Source organism: Stenella coeruleoalba (genome assembly GCF_951394435.1).
Source record: "Stenella coeruleoalba genome assembly, chromosome: 8".
Classification (NCBI taxonomy): Eukaryota; Metazoa; Chordata; class Mammalia; order Artiodactyla; family Delphinidae; genus Stenella; species Stenella coeruleoalba.
The window spans coordinates 62,589,137-62,607,581 of record NC_137154.1 but is presented as its reverse complement, the minus strand read 5'-3'; the positions used below and the strand labels follow the sequence as shown (position 1 = coordinate 62,607,581).

Sequence of the window (18,445 nt, the reverse complement as noted above, 5' to 3'; positions counted from 1 at the left end):
TTGGTGCTCAATCGATGTTTATGACTGAAGCATCCCATTCAGGCCAGAGAGGTGTTCTTCAGTCCAAAGGTCCAGGAGTTCTCCAGACATGTCTTTTTCCAAGACATGATAATATATTTTTAATATATATATTTTAATATATACTTAATATATTAAGAATATAAGATAATATATTTTAAACTCCCTTAACAAATGGTACTTGTTATTATCATTAAACAATTAAGAACACTGCACCCCAGTGATCAGCTGTCCTCCAATGTGGGCAGACTGTTGCTGTCTCAGCCCTGCACCATGTTCAGTCTTTGTGGGGAGGGTTGATTGATGTCACTGAAGCTTTTGAAAGAGAGGGGGGTGTCGTGACTGTTGCTCTACTTTCTCAGAACCCCTCTCTCTCTTCCCTTCTAGTAACACATGTCTCCTGCCCCTTGTCATATAAGTAGACCGATTACAGTCGCCCCTTCTCCTGGCTTTAGGGATTGGTCCAGGGCTGAGCAGGTGCCCCAAGCTGGGCAAATGCTCAGAGTCCTCCCCTAGAAATATTTTCACTGGTGGAAAACATGTCTCTTTTGTCTCCACTCTGAGGTTATAAGGATGTAAGTTCAGAGGTGTCTCTGGTCAGAATTCCAGCCTCACGGGGAGAACATTCTCAGAAAAAGGAGCCAACTTTCAGGGGGAAGGCAGAGAGAGAAGACGTGTAAGAGGAGCAGCGGGTGGAGGGAGAGGAGGTGGGAAAAAGAGGGAGGGTGATGCAGGGGGAGAGAGGGGGGCAAGACACAGAAATTAACAAAAAGACGCTGAGATCTGACCGCATGTGAGGCTCTGGGTCCAGGTCAGTAGCACCCTGCCTTTTCTGTCTGGTTACATGAAAAAATTAACATCTTCTTTATGCTTGGACTAGTTTGGATTGGATTTTTATCCTTGCAACTGAAAAAGTCCTAACTAAACATTGGAAGAAGGGAGTTTTGTCAGCACTTCTCAAACTTTACTGTGCGCAGGACTCCCCTAGGATCCCGTCCAAATGCAGATTCTGATTCAGCAGGTCCGGATGGGGGTCTGAGGTTCTGTACTATCACAAGCTGCCAGGTGAAGCTCCAGCTGCTGCTCCGCAGACCAAACTGAGTTGAAAGTGACTGACTACCTGGTACAACATGTCACTGCCTCAGGGATCCTTTGTAGACACATCTATTCTCTCTTTCCTTCTCTTCCTCAGCATCTGTGGGCTTCTTTCTTCCTTGGACCGCTGCACATGCCCAGCCCTCCTGTTCTTAGTCACCCAGCGTGTCCCCAGTCTTGTATGACACACATACCCCAGCACTCAGCCCAAACCACAGACAGGCACACCTTAACTAACCGGGCCCATTCCCTTTGAAGGCAGTTTAGGGAGCACATCTAAGTATCTGCTTTGGTCTCACACCCATCTCAAGGGTGTGACTTCTTAAAGCATTCCTTCCGAACATAAGCAGAACTCTCCTAGACAGGAGCCCGACCAGGAAATACGTCTACCACCTCATGACATCACTGTTGTTCACACAGGGACTTGGCAGGAGGAGGCTTATGGGAAAGTTTTAGAGACCCCCCCCCCCAAAATGAAATTTGCTGATTGACCTTTGGCGTTGGTAACTATTTCTTTCAAAATAACAAATATCTACAAAGGGAATGCCTGCTCTGCGCCAAGCGCTTGGGTAAGAAGGCTCTCTAAAATGCTTGGGGAAACTCAAGAAAATCTAGTCCATTTTTTCACCTCTCAGATTCTAATACTGCTTCCTGAGAGCACTCAAGTCTCTCCCTTGTTTTCCAGCTTCCTAGCTGAGATGGTATTTATAGAGGTTCTGGCAAAAATTTTAGAAATCTGAACAGCAAGTTTATGATGAAGGGATAGGATTTTTTTTTCTTTTGCGGTACGCGGGCCTCTCACTGCCGTGGCCTCTCCCGTTGTGGTGCACAGGCTCCGGACACGCAGGCTCAGTGGCCATGGCTCACAGGCCCAGCCGTGGCATGTGGGATCTTCCCGGACTGGGGCACGAACCCGTGTCCCCTGAATTGGCAGGCGGACTCTCAACCACTGCGCCACCAGGGAAGTCCTGTCTTTGTTTTTAATCACTGCCCTTACTCCTCCTCCTCGCTTGGCTTCAGTATCTCCGCCCACTTTATTTCCCTCTCTCGTCCACTTACTTATATGTGTTTGTGGTTGTGGTGATGATGTCATTTGAAATGTGTTCACAGCCTTTTGAACATATTAGGAGACAAAAGCATTAATACATTCAAGAAATAACTCGATACAGCTTTATGATAATTTTCTAAGTTTCTAAATCACCTTTCAAGTTTTGTTCCTGGTCTCTTTCAAACTTCCATTTTTCCTTCATTGCTTCTTCAACTTCCTCTCTTGTTACAACTGCTAATCCCTTTGACTTCTCCTCACTCAGTTCCTTTAGTAGGTTCCTTATGTGCCAAATCTGTTCATCCTTTAAGCGTTTATTCTGTCATGAATATCAACAGTTGTTAATTACATCTGCTGAAGTGCTTCCATTGATTTCCCTCAAATAGAGTTACACATTGAGGTTTGCAAAATGACAGATATTTAATGAAATAAGTTATTCAATAACATGTCTAAAGAACATATGGAATATGGAAGACTCAAAATTAAACCCATCAATACAGTAATCACTGAAGAGGAAGTTACATACTAAAACCTGCGTTATTAATCTGCCAGTCTATCACCCTATCATAGGATCGGTGAACATTAAAATTAGATTTCAGAGGTCAGTTTCTTCAACTCCCACAAACACCTTGCTTTTCTAGGAAACGTCGTTCATTTAGTCAATATTTATGGGGCATCTACCATATGCCAGGTAGTCTTCTAGACACTAGGAATATATCAGTGAACAAAACAGACAAAAGTACTGCTCTTGTGGAATTTACATTATTCTTTGCTTTTCTCACAAATGACCCTAATTCTCTTGTTCTGGGGTGATGGTTACTATTTCAATACTCCACACCTGAAGTATGGACTGTGTTCCTTTTGTGAATATCCCACCTATGTTTCCAAGTTTCTTACTTAATCAACTTAGAGTTTATTCTTGCCCTTCCTAGCTTATTATGTATATGTAGAGATATTTTACTGTGTGTGAACTTAATACCTTTTCCTTGTAATTTTCTTAGCCTCCCTTTAAGTTTTAATCCTCACTTTCCTGGTGTCTCTCCTTCAATTTCTTAAACCTAATAAAATGCACAAACTTAAAATATTCTAATACTTCTTTTAAAAATTATTTTTCCTATAATTTAACATTCTCTTTACTATAGCTTTTTCAACATTATATTTTATTTCTGATATTCACATCTTTTATCCTCTTAACCTACATGGATACTCTACTGTAAGAGTATTTTCTTTCCCAAAATTTATTCTCTGGACCAGTGCTTTGCAGACTTCAATGTGTATACCCAACACTTGGGGACCTTTTTAAAATGCAGATTCTGGTTCAGTAAGTTTGGTATGAAGCCTGCAGTTCTGCACTTCTGATAAGCTCCAGGTGATGCCAAGCCTGCTGGCCCGCAACCCACAGTTTGGGTAGCAAACTTCTTTCAGGTAATCCAAATATCTGTGATTTATTGATAGTGCTACAGCCTACTAAAACTCAATTCTTTAACACTTAATCCAACAAACTTTAAAGTTGAGGGCTGAAAAATTTGATTTCTAGTTTAATAAACTCCCTGGACAGGATTATGTAACCTTAGTGCTCTTTAAGTTATTCCACAGGCTGCGTGACATTATTGCCATTTCAGTGCATTAGAATTTTAATTTAAAACTTTGATAACCTGAAAGAAAGCAACAGGCAATTAACTTTATGATGATGCTCAGTATTGAGAAATACAGGCCAAAAAAAAAAAAAAAAAGACTGGGACTGGACAGGCTTTGAGTGATTTAAAAAAAATGGAAATAAAGATTAAAAAGATATGGGCTTCCCTGGTGGCGCGGTGGTTGAGAGTCCGCCTGCCGACGCAGGGGACATGGGCTTGTGCCCCGGTCCGGGAGGATCCCACGTGCCGCGGGGCGGCTGGGCCCGTGAGCCATGGCCGCTGAGCCTGCGCGTCCAGAGCCTGTGCTCCGCAACGGGAGAGGCCACAACAGTGAGAGGCCCGCGTACCGCAAAAAAAAAAAAAAAAAAAAAGTTAAAAAATATGACATTCAAAATTTGGTCGTTTAACTTCTCTGATCTTTTGTTTGTAATATTCTAAAGTATCATAATTCTGTCTCTGAAGAATTTTTAGTACCGAAGCGTTCATAATATATCTGAAAACTGAATCTCTTTCCTTCTGTGTAAAATCTTATTGGGCATGATGTAAGCAGGAATGGTGGAATAAGACTTCTGAAAATCCTCTCCTTCATAAAAGCAATGAGAAAAAGTTGGCAAAAATTGTCAAAATCAACTTTTCAGAACTCTTGAAATTAAAGGCTTTGCAGTAACTTCCAGGGAGTGTTTATTCAAGAAAAATGGTTGACTCTTGGTAAGGACAAGTGAGCTTTGTGGCATTTTAACGTGCTCTAAAAACCAAAAGCCCAAGGTTACGGTAAAAACCGGCAACTTAGCAGCCTGGGGTTGAGGGTCATGGAGAGAAGTGAGGGGAACAGAACTCTTCCAAAGCTCAATTCCCAAATAACAGTCATTATTTGACCTACCTGGTAATTCCCTGGAAAAATCCCACTGGGAAACCTTGTCTTTATTTGACCTGAGTCAGAGCTTACCCAATGTGTGACCAGCCTTTTCCCAGATTGATGTTGGTCAAAAACAATCAGAGGCAGATGTTTGTCAAAAATAATCAACAATTGTTGAACATTACAGCTCCCTGAGGCGGTAATAAAAGTTGAGGTAAACAACAAGCTGACCAAAAAACTTTAAAAGAAAGCTGCAGATGAGATGTCCATAGAGAGCTTTGAAAGCTCTGACATATTCCTGGGAATCTAAAAGGCCACATGCATGTATAGGGCATATATATAAATTTAATAACATCTATATTAAACTTCCCAAATCCTGTATGAATTTCAAATAGAAAGGAAATGTGTCTGACAATGTTATAAAATTCGCTATGTCTGAAAAATTATTTTGAGCTACATACGAAAATAAAATTTATTTAAATATATCCACCAATATGCTAAAAAACATTTATCTTACGAAGTGAGGTACATTTATTATTTGAGGTAAGAATAATTATCACATTATAAAATAGAAGAAAGGAAATTTAGTAATTAAGCTACAAAGAAAGGATTAATTTTGTTTTGTTATAAGGCCATCTCATGGTCTTTTTTTTTAACTTTTTAAGACTCACAAGAACAAGAATAGAAGTTGCCAAAATAGGACACACAGTTCCCATCTACTATTCACCCAGCTTTCCCCAATGATAACATCTTATCTAATGATAGTACAGTATCAAAACCAGGAAATTGACATTGGTACAATGTTATTAACTGAACTAGAGACTTTATTTGGATTTCACCAGTTTTTACATTTTTTTAGTGTATAGTTGTGATATTGTAATCTATAAAAATATATTTATTTGGTCATTCAGATGACTAAAACATATTTCTTAGCTATATTTGGTTTTCACCCATAGTTCCTGGTCCACAGTGCCCAAAACCCTTGGAATTTCTGCCATCACAATTGGGTTTATGATAATGAAAGTGACTTTTGAATCCCACAGGTGGGGAGAGAGGGAAGGGGCCTGGTTGCCAGGAGAACCAACCAAATTATTAGAGGGTTGGAACTTTCATTCCCTCCCCCTGATTTCCGGGGAAGGGAGAGGGACTTGAGGTTGAATCAGCCGCTATTGGCCAATGATTTAGTCAATCATGATTATGTAATGAAGCCTCCATTAAAACCGGAACAAGGAGCGTCTTTTGGTCCTTTTTGAGAGAGCTTCCATGTGACACTGTGTTAGGCCCCAAGCTTCATAAGGACAGAAGCTCCTTTGTTCAGGACTTTGCTCTATGTATCTCTTCATCTGGCTGTTGATTTTGATTCATATCCTTTAATATCCTTTTTATGATAAATCAGTAATCTAGTGAGTAAATGGGTTTTCCTGAGTTCTGGGAGCCATTCTAGCAAATTAATTGAACCTGAGGAAGGGGTTGTGCGAGCCTCTGATTTATAGCCAGTCGGTCAGAAGCACAAATAACAACCTGGGCTTGCAGCTGGCGTCTGAAGTGGAGGGTGGTCTTGTGGGACTGAGCCCTTTACCTGTGGAATCTGATTCTGTCTCCTGGTAGGTAGTGTCAGAGTTGAGCTGAACTCTCAGACACCCCGTTTGTGTCTGAGATTCTCTTGCTGGTGAGAGGAAGCCTCCACACATACAAGTTGAAACTGGGTCGGGAACCCTTTCAATAGGATTATGAATTCTGTCACATATACATATGAGAAGTATCACCATGAAGATGGCATTTGAAGCCATGATGTTAAATAAGATGATCCAGAGAGAGTTTAGAGTGAAAGAGAAGGATGGAGATCAGAACCTTGATAAATACCCTAATTAAAGGGTGGTTCTAGGAAAAAAACAATGAAAACCAAGAAGAAATGATCAGAGAAGTAGAAGGAAATTTAAGAGTGATATCCTGGAACCCAAAGGAAAAAGAGTTTCAAGATGACAGGAGTGACTGCTGAAGGAGTAAGGAGTAAAGAAAGGACTAAAAAGAGTCCATTGAACCTGGCTAACTGGTCATTAACAACTTTTGCTAGAGCGGCTGTAGGGGAATAGCAGGAGTGAAAGTATGTGTCGGGAAGTAAGGATGTGGACACACTGAACTATGAAATATCTAATGATGTAGTGGAGCAATGAATGCAAACAGAGAAAGAAAGATAATAAACATCTAAACAGAACTAAACACATAGGAAGAGATGATGGGTAGGAAGGGAGACAGGCATTTCCGATTTCCACATAACTGAAGAGAAAAATATATCTTGCTAATGAGTCATGTTTAACTTAGCAATTTAAATATCTGTGACCTCAAATTTTTTTCCTCCCACTGGTGTTTGTGTGAATCAACTCAACATATATTTATTGAACATCTACTCATGCTGGGCCTTTCTGGAGAAACAAAGGTAAGATTTGATTGCTGCTGCCTAAAGGGCTTTCAAGTGAATAATGGAGAAATATTTTTACATGACATCCTAGCTCAGATGGGGGGAATGAACAGGGGCTAGCCAAGAGAAGAGCATTTCAGGAAGAGGAAACAGCCTTTTTGTTGTAAAGGTACCATAGTAAGAAAAAGATTGGGTTTTCTAATATTTAAAAGAAGCAGGGGTAAGCAAAGGGTGGGGCGGCTGGAGACAAGATTGGAGAGGTGAGCAGAGGTCAGCTTTTGCAGGGCCTTGAAGACTTTAGGAAGGACTATGGATTTTACTTTCTGTGCAGTAGGAAGCCACTGCAGGGTTTTAAGCACTGAAAAGTTTACCGTATTCCAAGGATAATTCTGGTTGCACTGTGGAAAATGTACTGGTTAGAGGAAGGATGGGTAAGAGAAGATGGTGGCTTAAACTGTGGCAATAGCAGCATAAATGGAAAGAAATAGATACATACGGTTGAGCTAGAGTCTGCATTACCATGCTCCTCACTGCTGGGTCCACTAATGACTCCAAGACCTATCGCATTCATGAGCTAATCCTCATGGAAACAAGAACTTTGTTTCTGGCTCCAATTGATGGGTTATGGGAAAGTGATTCCTCAGTCCTGATCTGTTGTCCTTTCCACAACCAAATGGAAATCCCAAAGCTGGCCTGGGAGTTCCCATGCTGACCACTAGGGGATGTGCATTGGCCCCTTGATGGCAGCTCACACTCATGTGCTCTGGAATCACATCATGCGGAACCTGCCTCCAAGTGCCTAAGCCAGACTTCCCCTTTCCACTCTCATCTACAGACTTCAGTTTCTTAGATCCTACTGCAAGTATTTGATTCTTCAGAATCATGACAATGTCAGGGTCACAGTTATATCACCACCAGGGCTTGTCTTGCCCAATACATACTTGCTGAACAAATGAACAAATTCACCCTATAAGGAAGACAGGAATCCTCATTTTACAAGGGGGAAATTGAGGCTTACACCAGTTTGGCCAAAATGACATCAGCAGGAAGTTGTACAGTCAGGATGCAAATTTAGGTCTCTGACCCAAATTCTGTTAAAATTTGTAGTCTTTTTAGACAAAAGCCAAATAAAACAGGTGTGGAAATTTCAGGGTACATATAAAATAAATGTTTTAATAGCGGACACCCTCAGTATTTCCTCACTCATGAGACCCCTTAAGGGCTAAGTTGTATGCGCCATCATTTACTGCTTCCTAACTTTATTTCTGTTGGTCCTGAGAGTCATATACAGCACCCCTTTGATAGTCATTTTATTCTAATTTCATAAAAATAAATCACTTAAACAATAAATTAGTCATTTTAACAACTGAGATTGTACTTTTCAGATAATATTTACATATGCACACACTCTGAAAATCTAAAGGAAAACAGATACAGAAACTTAAAATAGAGAACCAATGTTTTATAGTGTGGTTAAATAAGAATTTAAAAGATAAATGTGGTTGCAGAGCTTTAAAATTTTCAACATAAGATTCAGTGTCCGCATGATCTAAATAACACAATTCAAGCTGACTTCCTTTGACATTATAATTAATATAATAAGAACAGCAGTATCCTCTTGTCTCCCATGTACAAAAATGTATTTAAATATAGTGTAAATTTATCAACTCGAAGAGCTAAAGAAGATAATTTCCTAGAGTTCATTTCATCATAACTCACAATTTTTTAAAGCATTTGTGTAAATGTTTAATGACTAGATATTGGCTTTAAATTTTATACTTACTCTTTCTTGATACTTTTGGTTCTTTTCTCTCATTTTCTTTATTTGAGCCATGTATCGTTCTACTGCATTTTCCTTTATTTGACAGCTGATAACAAAGACAAGATGTATTTTACAATTGTTTGCCTTAGGAAAAACTAATGAGATAAAATTTAAAAATTAATCTAAATTAATTTGAATTGAAATAAAGTATTAAACCTATTATAAAGACCCATTTAGGGATAAGAATCTTAAGTGATTTTGTGTTTCTGAGTATATTTTACTCACTAAAATATGTATTAGAGAGATAACTTCAAGTTTTTAAAACTTGTCGTTGTGGATGTGGTTTCATATACATTCCTGCATCCCTGACAACCTGAATTTTCTGAACTGTATCAAACTCAAAGACACCACCAGACGTTTTCAAAATAATATCTGCCAGCAGCTGCCAGCCGCAACCTTATGGTCTCAAGGTCTCCCCTTATAACTGTGTGATGATTTTGGACCCCAACCAATCCTTGCTTAACAAGCACCCTTACTTCTTGCCAGCTCCAATCCTAATTCTTGACAAACAACGTGTAACTGTGGTTTTTTGCCTATATAAGCCCCCCCATTTCGTAGTCAGTGGAACACAATTCAAGTGCTTCTTGAATCTGTGTCTCCTGGGCTATAGTCCTCAGTTTGGCTTGTATAAAACTCTTTTCTATTTTTATTACAGGTTGTTTGTTGAGTATTTGCCTCAACATAGTAATGTGTCAACTTCCTTCTTCCATGCAATTTCATTGAAAATTCTGAGAAAGAAAACAAAGTTGGATTCCAAAAAAGAATCTACAATTTTATCTTTTTAAACCCACAACTATATCCATACCTATTTCTATCTCTATATACATACTCATTATAGAAAAGTGGGTTTGGGGGAATAAGTATAAAGGAAAAAATAAAAACCACCATTACCTAGAGATGATCACTTTATAGATTTAGCATTATGTAATAAGATATTTTGAGAGAGGGAGAGAAAGACCACATTCACATAACTTTTAATACAGTATATTGTTATAATTGTTCTATTGTATTATTACTTATTATTGTTAATCTCTTACTGTGCCTAATTAATAAATTAAACTTTATCATAGGTATACATGTATAGGAAAAAACATAGTATATAAAGGGTTTGGTACTATCTGTGATTTCAGGCATCCACTGGGAGTCTAGGAGCGTAATCCCTGAGGATACAGGGTGGGGGAGAGACTAAGAGATGATCACTTTATAGGTTCAACACTGGCAGTCTCAGCTTTTCACAAACAACCATATAGGTTCATGACTTTATTTTCTTGAGATAGATTTTGTTTTAAGTTAACTGTTTGGAATTGACTACCTACTGTGTGCCCTCGGCTCTTTGTCAGGAGCTGAGATTGTATAAGAGAAATATAAGATGCTGCCAGGGGACCCTTGGATAATCCTTCCTCAGATGGTGGAGGGAGGTGTCCTGGCTATTTGTCATGTGACAAAAGTCCTGTTACCTCGGAACACATGGAATGAGTAAAGCGTCACCGGAAGAGCACAGTGAGGCCTAGGCTGTTCAGTCCATGAGATTATTTATTTAGTTTTAACAAAGGAAAGAGAACAAAAGCATGGGAATGTTCAACTTGCGTCTCTCACTAGATCATGAGAACTTTTAAACGTGTGCCTCTTTGTAAACCTCTGTTAAAGAGGAGAAAGACTGCCCTCTGGTTGACCCAGAAGAGAGAGAAGGAGCTGTAAGTGGATGTCATCACTGTGAGCCGTGGAAGCAGATTAGAGACCAGAGTGTAATCACAGAGCTGGACTTTTTGTCCACCTCTGCTAAGACAAGATGAGCGAAGTTTTCAGTTATGCTGAGAAATGAGTGCAGGTACAATCTGGTCATCACTTAATTGTTATCTAGAAAATAAAGGGAACTTCGTTAAAAGTCCCTTCCCATGGATGTTTCTCTCTCAGTGTTCTGACCCTTTTACTCACTATCTTCTAAAAAGAATATATGAATAGATTTGGAGTCTTGCAGGGAGATGGATTTTCCCTGAATGTTGTTAAAAACAATTCTCTTAAACAAAGGCCTAGTCACCAGCAGTGTGGACTCCTGACTTTCAACCTTGTTGCCCTCCAATAAATGGCTTCCCATTTCCAAAGCCCAAGTGTTCCACAGGGGTCTGCTTATCTGACCCTTGCCTAAACCCCTAGAGTCTGCTCTGCCCTCTCTCCCTCAATCTGCCATTTCTCACTTCCTAGACTGTGATAAGCTCTTCCTCACCCCAGCCTTTTTTCCATAAGCCTTCTGTCCATCACTCTCTGTCTCCTTAACACCTGTTCCTCTTTCAGAGGTTAGCTCAGCATCGCTTCCTCAAACAAGCTTTTCCTGATCTATTTCAAGTCCTTCAGTTACAACTAAGCCCGTGAGCCACAACTACTGAGCCCGCGAGCCACAACTACTGAAGTGCTTTTGAGCACTTCATTTTCCATTGGAGTCATATGAGTCTTAGCAGCAATGATTGCCACTTATGTATGGGAACTTTGGGATTTCATAAACAGCTTACTGATAGTCGAGAAGTGCTTCACTGATAGGCAATTTGACCTCTTTTGGCGGTCCATCTTGAATATCCTTTTTATTTGTTTTTGACGTGTTTTCCATTGTGTTGCTTAGCTAGAAAGAAGAATACCTGTTTTAAAAAGAGACATAGGAAGAATAAATAAATTCTCTGTCCCTCTACTTGTATTTACGAGATAAAGCACTGCTGGGACTTAATTTAAAACTGGCTCTTCCATCCAGATTGCTTCCACGTCCCGAGAGCTAACATCCACCACAATGCTGGGACCTCATGAATCAACTGGATTCTTGAGTCTGGTGAGTTCCATGCTTAGCCCAGGTGCAGCGTTCCCCCACCCAAAACTGTCTGAGACTCACTCTCTTACATTATCCATCAACAACTGTTGCCCCTGTCAAGCTTCTTTAAGAGCAAGGGCTAAACTTTTTCAATCATTTAATGTCTCCACAGTGTTTGGCAGAGTGCACCACATGTAACAGCAGCTCGATATATGTCTTTTAGTTTTTAAAAAGTAAGACAAAACAAAAGCACAACTTTCTATGAGCACCAAGAGACTAGGCTCCAAAAGAATTAGAACTGGGATCCAAAAGAATTAGGTTTGGCCAGGATTGTTATAAAGAACAAATAAAAGGACACATTAAAGTGTTTTTTAAATGGTTAAGAGGTTTACAAATGCAAAATAATAAGAAGAATGATAATAATAATGTGTTATCATTAACAGTAACTGTTCATCAGCTATTAATTGCTTTTGTAACTAATAATAAAAACTATCAAAACTAATATTTTTTAAACGAGAAAATCAGGCCCAAGTTTCTTAGATTTTTACGGGAAGCAGAAATACCTTGTGGATTTGGTATGGATACTAATGCACATCTTTTAAGATCATAGTCTTCCTTGACAGATTTTTATCTTTTGATTTTTATTAATCTCAAGAAAATAAGTGCCTAACCTTCAATCAGTGTGTTAGTAGTTGGGTGTGGTAGAAAGAACATAACCTTTGTAATTATTTGTTAAAATGGCTGGAAACTCCATGAGAGTGGGGATGATGTAATTCTTGTGCATTACTGTATTTCCCCACCTAGCACAGTAGATGCAGTCCTTGTCAAATGAATGAATGGACAGGTGGATGAATCAGGCAGACATATTTCAATCCTAGATCCACCATCTTTTACCTGTGTGACCTTGAGTAGGTTACTGAATCTTTTTGAGCTTCAGTTCCATCATTTCCTAAAGTGAGAACAAAAATCTTATTCTAGGGCTTCCCTGGTGGCGCAGTGGTTGAGAGTCCGCCTGCCAATGCAGAGGACACGGGTTCATGCCCCGGTCTGGGAAGATCCCACATGCCGCGGAGCGGCTGGGCCTGTGAGCCATGGCCGCTGAGCCTGCGCGTCCAGAGCCTGTGCTCCGCAACGGGAGAGGCCACAACAGTGAGAGGCCCGCGTACCACAAAAAAACAAAAACAAAAAATCTTATTCTAAACGCTGTAGTAAGGATTAAATAAGTTAATATTTAAAGCACCTAGCATAGTGTCTGACATATAGAAAGAGCTTAATAAGCATTCTGCCCCTTTAGTTATGGCTCCAGATTATGCTTCTTTAAATTTCGGGTAACTAAAGCAGAGGATGTCTGCCTGCTGCCAAGTATGATGAGAGGTGTAAAGACTAATCCAAGTGGTTTGCTGCTGTCAGCCTTCATCGCTGATTTGGATCACTGAATAGGCAATCTACACAGGTCATTCAGATCCAAAGTGGAGAAACTCTGAAATGAAAACATACTTTTCCCCCCGCAGACATGCTGCTTACATAACCAGACCTCCAGCAAGGCTCAGTCTTTGTGGCTGAGACTTTTCTTTTCTAGCCAAGCATGTTCATCTCTGCATCCTAATAGATTCTAGTATTCATGCATGCAAATATACTACAATACTTTTTAACTGAAAATCACAAAGGTGACACATCAAAAAGATTTAATATATTAAGACACGGTAATATATTAAGGGATATCTTCTCAGATATGAACGTATTGAGAATAATTCTATAAGCTACACACCAAAATGTTTCATTATACCATCACAGGTCACAGAAACTTATCAGCTAGGAAAAAAATTTGCTTTCTTTTGTTTCAGATGTAGAATTGAATTTTTGTATTATTTTCTATTTTAGAATTTGAATGTTTAAATTGACTTGCACAAAAACATAGCATGTTGTCAAATATTTCATTTTATAATAACAGTATTTAACAAAAACTTTTACTATAAAATATTTTATTTAAAAGGTAAAACAACATTAATTTCTAATTTTTTTTCTGAGTCATATAGAAGAGATCAAGAGTTATGGTTCCCACCTATGGTACCCATCTGGTGCTGGAGGAAAAATGACCTCATCTTGCCCAATTACTTCAGTTACCTGGCTCTAATGTTTTCAACTCTCTGACCAATGTACAATTAGTTACCTAACTGCAGCTCATGGCAAAGGATTTTAATAAAATATGAGTGAAAATGTAGATCCATTAAGCACAAATGATTTGTGCATAAACTATATTAAGATTCATTGTTTCACACACTTTACAGAAAATTAGTAAGCCAATTGGATTGCCTGCTTAATAGCTGCCTTTTTGCAATGAGCTAATGACATTCCCTCAAAATGTACTTTTGCATTAATGTACTACAAACAACGGGGATTTTAATAAACATTTACAAGGATTTACAGTTCCTGACCACCTAGAGGATTTCTATCTCAGCATGTCTTTTTTTTTTTGATGTGGACCACTTTTTTAAAGTCTTTATTGAATTTGTTACAATATTGCTTCTGTTTTATGTTTTGGTTTTCTGGCCCTGAGGCATGTGGGATCTTAGCTCCCCAACCAGGGATTGAATCCTCACCCTCTGCACTGGAAGGTGAAGTCTTAACCACTGGATTTCCAGGGAAGTCCCAGATGTCTATCTCAGTAAAAGGTGAGAATTCTAGAAAAATTGTCACAAAGTAACGTAATTATCTTCCAGGAAGATTTCACTTAAAATAATTCCTGACAGACACCTAATCGGCTTTGTCAGTAATTTCAAACATCTATTTAGTGCCTGTTCTCTGTGTGGCAATTTTCCTGGCCCTTGGTTATAAAATGTAGAAGAGGTGAGAACTCTACTCAGACTGATAGGAAGAAAGTAGCATACTCCAGCAGAACCTAAAAAAAAAAAAAGAGCAACTTTAAAAGGCTTGAGAAAACCATACAAGTAATGAATGCTAGAGAGATCTTCACCCAGGGCATGACCTTTTGTGTGTGTCTGTTTTTCCTCTCCCAACTCTGTTTGGGCATCAATAACACACACTATATATAGTGAGGGCAGGTGAGGAGGGTGGGTTTGAAGGACTCAGGTATCCAGCCTTTTCAGAGACTATTTCATAATCATTTTCTGTCAGAAAATGTTTCAAAAAATATTCCCCAAATGCTTCTCAGTGAAAAGTAAGAAGTCTATTTAGTAAAAAGGGACATATAGTAGCCATCTTCTTCAAATGAGCTGTTATCCCATAATGGTTTACTTGACTTTGCAAAATTACCCAAAAAACAAGGAGTGCGTCCCTTCCTGCACAGTCTCAGGATCCTGGCTCAATACCTAGAAAGCTCCTAATGACTTTTCTCATGACTTTGTGGAGCCATGAATATCCAGAAGCCTCCTAACGACTCCTTTCAAATCTTGTGGAGGCTGGGAGGGGTGGCAATTCTGCCCTAATACCTTCCCAGACGTTTGAAATGGATCCTGTTTTTTAGCTAATGTTTTATATAAATGTAGATTAAAATGGAAGATGTTTACTTAATAGCATTAGTAATGACAAAAGTTCTGAATAAGATTCCATCAGGGGTTGACAGCACAATTTAGTTAAAAGGTCTCTATATGGGTGCCGGAAGTCTTAAAGTTTATTCATGGCTTTACCATTAACAAGCTATAACATTATGTAAATCTAACAACAACAACGATAATAATGAAGTACTTCGAAGAGCCTTTGTTAAAGAGCAAACTTAAAAGGCACACGTCTAACTATCAAGGCACTCATCTTCAGCAAAACATAACTCCTTAAATACTGAATAGTAACTACTTCAGCAACTCATATCTTTGGGAATTCAAACACAGATGTTGGCACATAGGTCAGCATCTCCCATGGGCACAAACTAGATGTTCAGTAAATGTCTGATGTAAATGACTGACTGGCAAATAAATAATGCATGCTCACTTTCTTTCCTAGTGGCCCTATTTATTTGCTCATAACGTTGTATATACCCTGAATTTGGAAAGTAAAATAACTTTTAAACTCAAATTCTCAATTTGGCTAGAACACATTTTCAATACAATTGAAAACATTTTAGAAATGCTCTCCAGCACGTGTTAAAAAAAAAACAAAAACAAAAAACAAAAAACCTGAATGCATTTAAAGCCTCTTAGTAGTGATATCACCTAACAGTTAGTTTTACAAAATTTCAGACCCATCTCTTTTTGTATAGATTATGTATATATAGCCCCAAACAGCTTTAAAATGTAAGATAGAGCCAGTTTTGAGATATGATAAATAACTATACATTCAAATCAAGGTATTTAAAAATATCTAGATGGATGACATTTTCAACTTTCACTTGCACGACTGACAATGTGCATTACGTTAGCATGTATTTTCTTTACCAATACAAATCCTTTGGTTAGTGGCACATTTTTGAACTACAGATCTCAAATTATATTGGATTCTTAGCTTAAAAATTGGTGTCTTTTGATCCAGAATTGCTAATAACAAATAGTTGGAAACGCTGTATATTATACTAACTTTTCTAGCAACCGGAACTACATTTTTTTCAACTCCTACTGTCCTTCAATTTTAGAAGTGTCAAAAAACAAAAGAAACATAACTCTGAAGAGAATATTGTAAGGATAATGGAAATACATGCAGTACCTTTACACTCTGATGGTGGAGGAGAACAAAAAGCCTTCTCTCCTTCAAAGAGCAGCGGTGAATAAAGACGACCAACTGGGGCTGGGTCTTGGGGCTGGTGGAAAGGAAATCCGTGAGCAATTATTACACACACTGATAAACACCCAGTCTTATTATTTTCCTTCTCTGCCTTCACAGAAACCTTTTCTTCCCTCTCAGATGGGACATCTCCTCCCACCTCCCAACGGTTTCCTCAAGTCTCTCCGCCCAGCAGAGCATTATGGGGTAAGAAGGGGAATGAGGAAACAAATAGGCCGCTATACAAATCTAACAAGTTAATAAAAGAAAGAAACCAAGTGTTCTGTTTAGAAGGATGCTGCCAGCAGCCAGGGCAAAAAGCCGAAACCAGCCTATGGATTGGGTGGGTGAGGGTGAAACGCCATCAAGCCCACACGGAGCACTTATAAGGTACCTGCAGTGGGAGGGGTTCTGTGCTGGTACGGAGAAGGGTTCCAGGGTTTGCGGGGTACTCATTCTAAAGGCATTCACCAGACTGGGAATTCAGTGAGAAGAGACTAAGAAGATGAGTCTAGACCTAGCTCCTCCACCAGGGAGTTTTATAACCTCGGACAGGTCTCTAACCCGCTCTGACCCTCAGTTTCTCTTCCATCTTTCCTACTTCCTGTCGGAGTTATTAATGAGGCTCTAATGCTTTGGAAAATTGTCAAGTGATAAAGCCCCATACAAATGGAAGGCATTAGTTTACTGAGCACCTACTGTGTGCTAGAGACTGTGAGGGCAAACCTGAATCAAATTCAGATCTGAAAATCCAGAAAGGCAAATAAGCAATGTATCCAGGGGTTCTATTGCAAGGCGGAAAAAGAGATGGGTTAATATTCCGATCAGATCAAAAGTTCTTCCTCCCTCTGTGTCTCCTGGGTGAAAAGGAGGGGTCGGCCTATGAGAATCCTTCTCAGCGGCTCCTAACCGCCCAGAATTTCGCCCGGCGCAGGACCCCAGAAGGTTGGGACCCCAGGACCATTTTGCGGCAGAGTAAGCAGCAGGGCCGTTGGGGTGGGGCGGAGATGCTCGTAAAGTCTTAAGTGTCAGACTGGAAGGACTCGGGGCCGAGCGAGGAGGCTAGGCAGCCTTCTGACCTCCTCCCCTCGACGGCTTCCAGGTGCGGATACAGTAACGGGTCCGGAAGTAGTACTCGCGTCAGGCCGCGGACCAGGCCCACTCACTCCACAGCCGTCGCCGCGGCGCCCTCCGTTTCCAAGGCGACCGGCGAGCTAGGGCCTCCCCCGCCCACCACTAAACAGCCGCGAGCTGCGGGCCAGGCGCGCCACCTGGTGGCAGCAAGGGGAACAATCAGGCCGAGGTCTCGCGCTGCCTCCCTGAGGGTACCGCGCCCTCCCACCTTCTTCCCGCGGGGTTGTCACCGCCGCAAGCCACCCAGCTTACTCCACAAGACGCGCTCGCCCACCTTGCCTCCCTCTAGTGGCAAACCGGGAAGTGGTGAGAAGTGTAGAGACTTCACGTCCGGGCTCTGTGTTGTGACCGTAAGCCGCTCACTTGTTTCTTCCCCTGTAAAATGAGACGTCAGGACTGGTCTGTGGTTTTCAAGCAGCGCGTAGCCTCCTACGATGTTGGGATGTGTGCGCGTGACGGGGATTCAGCGCGCCCCCGCCACCCCTACCAGCCCCTTCCACCTGGGCAGCTTTTCTCCTGTCTACTTTTGTTTTGTGTAAGAGTTCTTTTAACTCCAAACAGAAGTGCAAACCCCTGGACTAAATGCTTATAAGGTCACTTACAGCTTTAAAAGTCCTTGATCCGGCTTGTTTTCTTTCTCGTTTTACTTTTTTGCTTCTAAACCTTAAGAAAACCAGTATAGATTTTGTCTTTCCCTCTCTTTCCACTTTTGGCAGCTCTCTCCTAATTCAGGGGGAAAAAATATCACACACCTACAACCGCTAACGTTCCTCTTTTCCTCATCTGCGTTCGTTCTCATTCTCTGCCTCAAGACAATTTCTTACATCCTGAGAGCACTTAGTTAGAGTCAATTATTCATCCTTTTGTTCCCAGAAGACAAAAATGAGGCGCTCTCTTGGGCCTCCACTCTCTGCA

General features: G+C 40.2%; 2 protein-coding genes across 3 annotated transcripts in view; one reads left to right on the top strand and one right to left on the bottom strand.

Moving 5' to 3' along the window:
• The window catches only part of CCDC83 (coiled-coil domain containing 83), a 45,195-nt gene extending 26,905 nt beyond the window's left edge, over positions 1-18,290 (bottom strand). The window contains exons 1-5 of the mRNA XM_079928796.1: positions 17,805-18,290; positions 16,340-16,433; positions 11,400-11,506; positions 8,854-8,938; positions 2,315-2,477 (exon numbers count right to left, since the gene is read on the bottom strand). Of these exons, the coding sequence (XP_079784922.1) occupies positions 2,315-2,477; positions 8,854-8,938; positions 11,400-11,494 (343 nt within the window). The 5' untranslated portion in view covers positions 11,495-11,506; positions 16,340-16,433; positions 17,805-18,290. The remainder of the gene's footprint in view (positions 1-2,314; positions 2,478-8,853; positions 8,939-11,399; positions 11,507-16,339; positions 16,434-17,804) is intronic.
• Positions 1-18,445, top strand: part of LOC307190041 (uncharacterized protein) — a 63,781-nt gene that overhangs the window by 42,373 nt on the left and 2,963 nt on the right. Inside the window, exons 3-5 of one of the 2 annotated variants that reach the window (XM_079928798.1) lie at positions 11,633-11,707; positions 14,244-14,358; positions 16,517-16,603. In XM_079928798.1, the coding sequence (XP_079784924.1) occupies positions 11,633-11,707; positions 14,244-14,358; positions 16,517-16,603 (277 nt within the window). Of the gene's footprint in view, positions 1-11,632; positions 11,708-14,243; positions 14,359-16,516; positions 16,906-18,445 lie in introns of those variants that run through there. The other variant, XM_079928797.1, reaches the window with a different exon arrangement.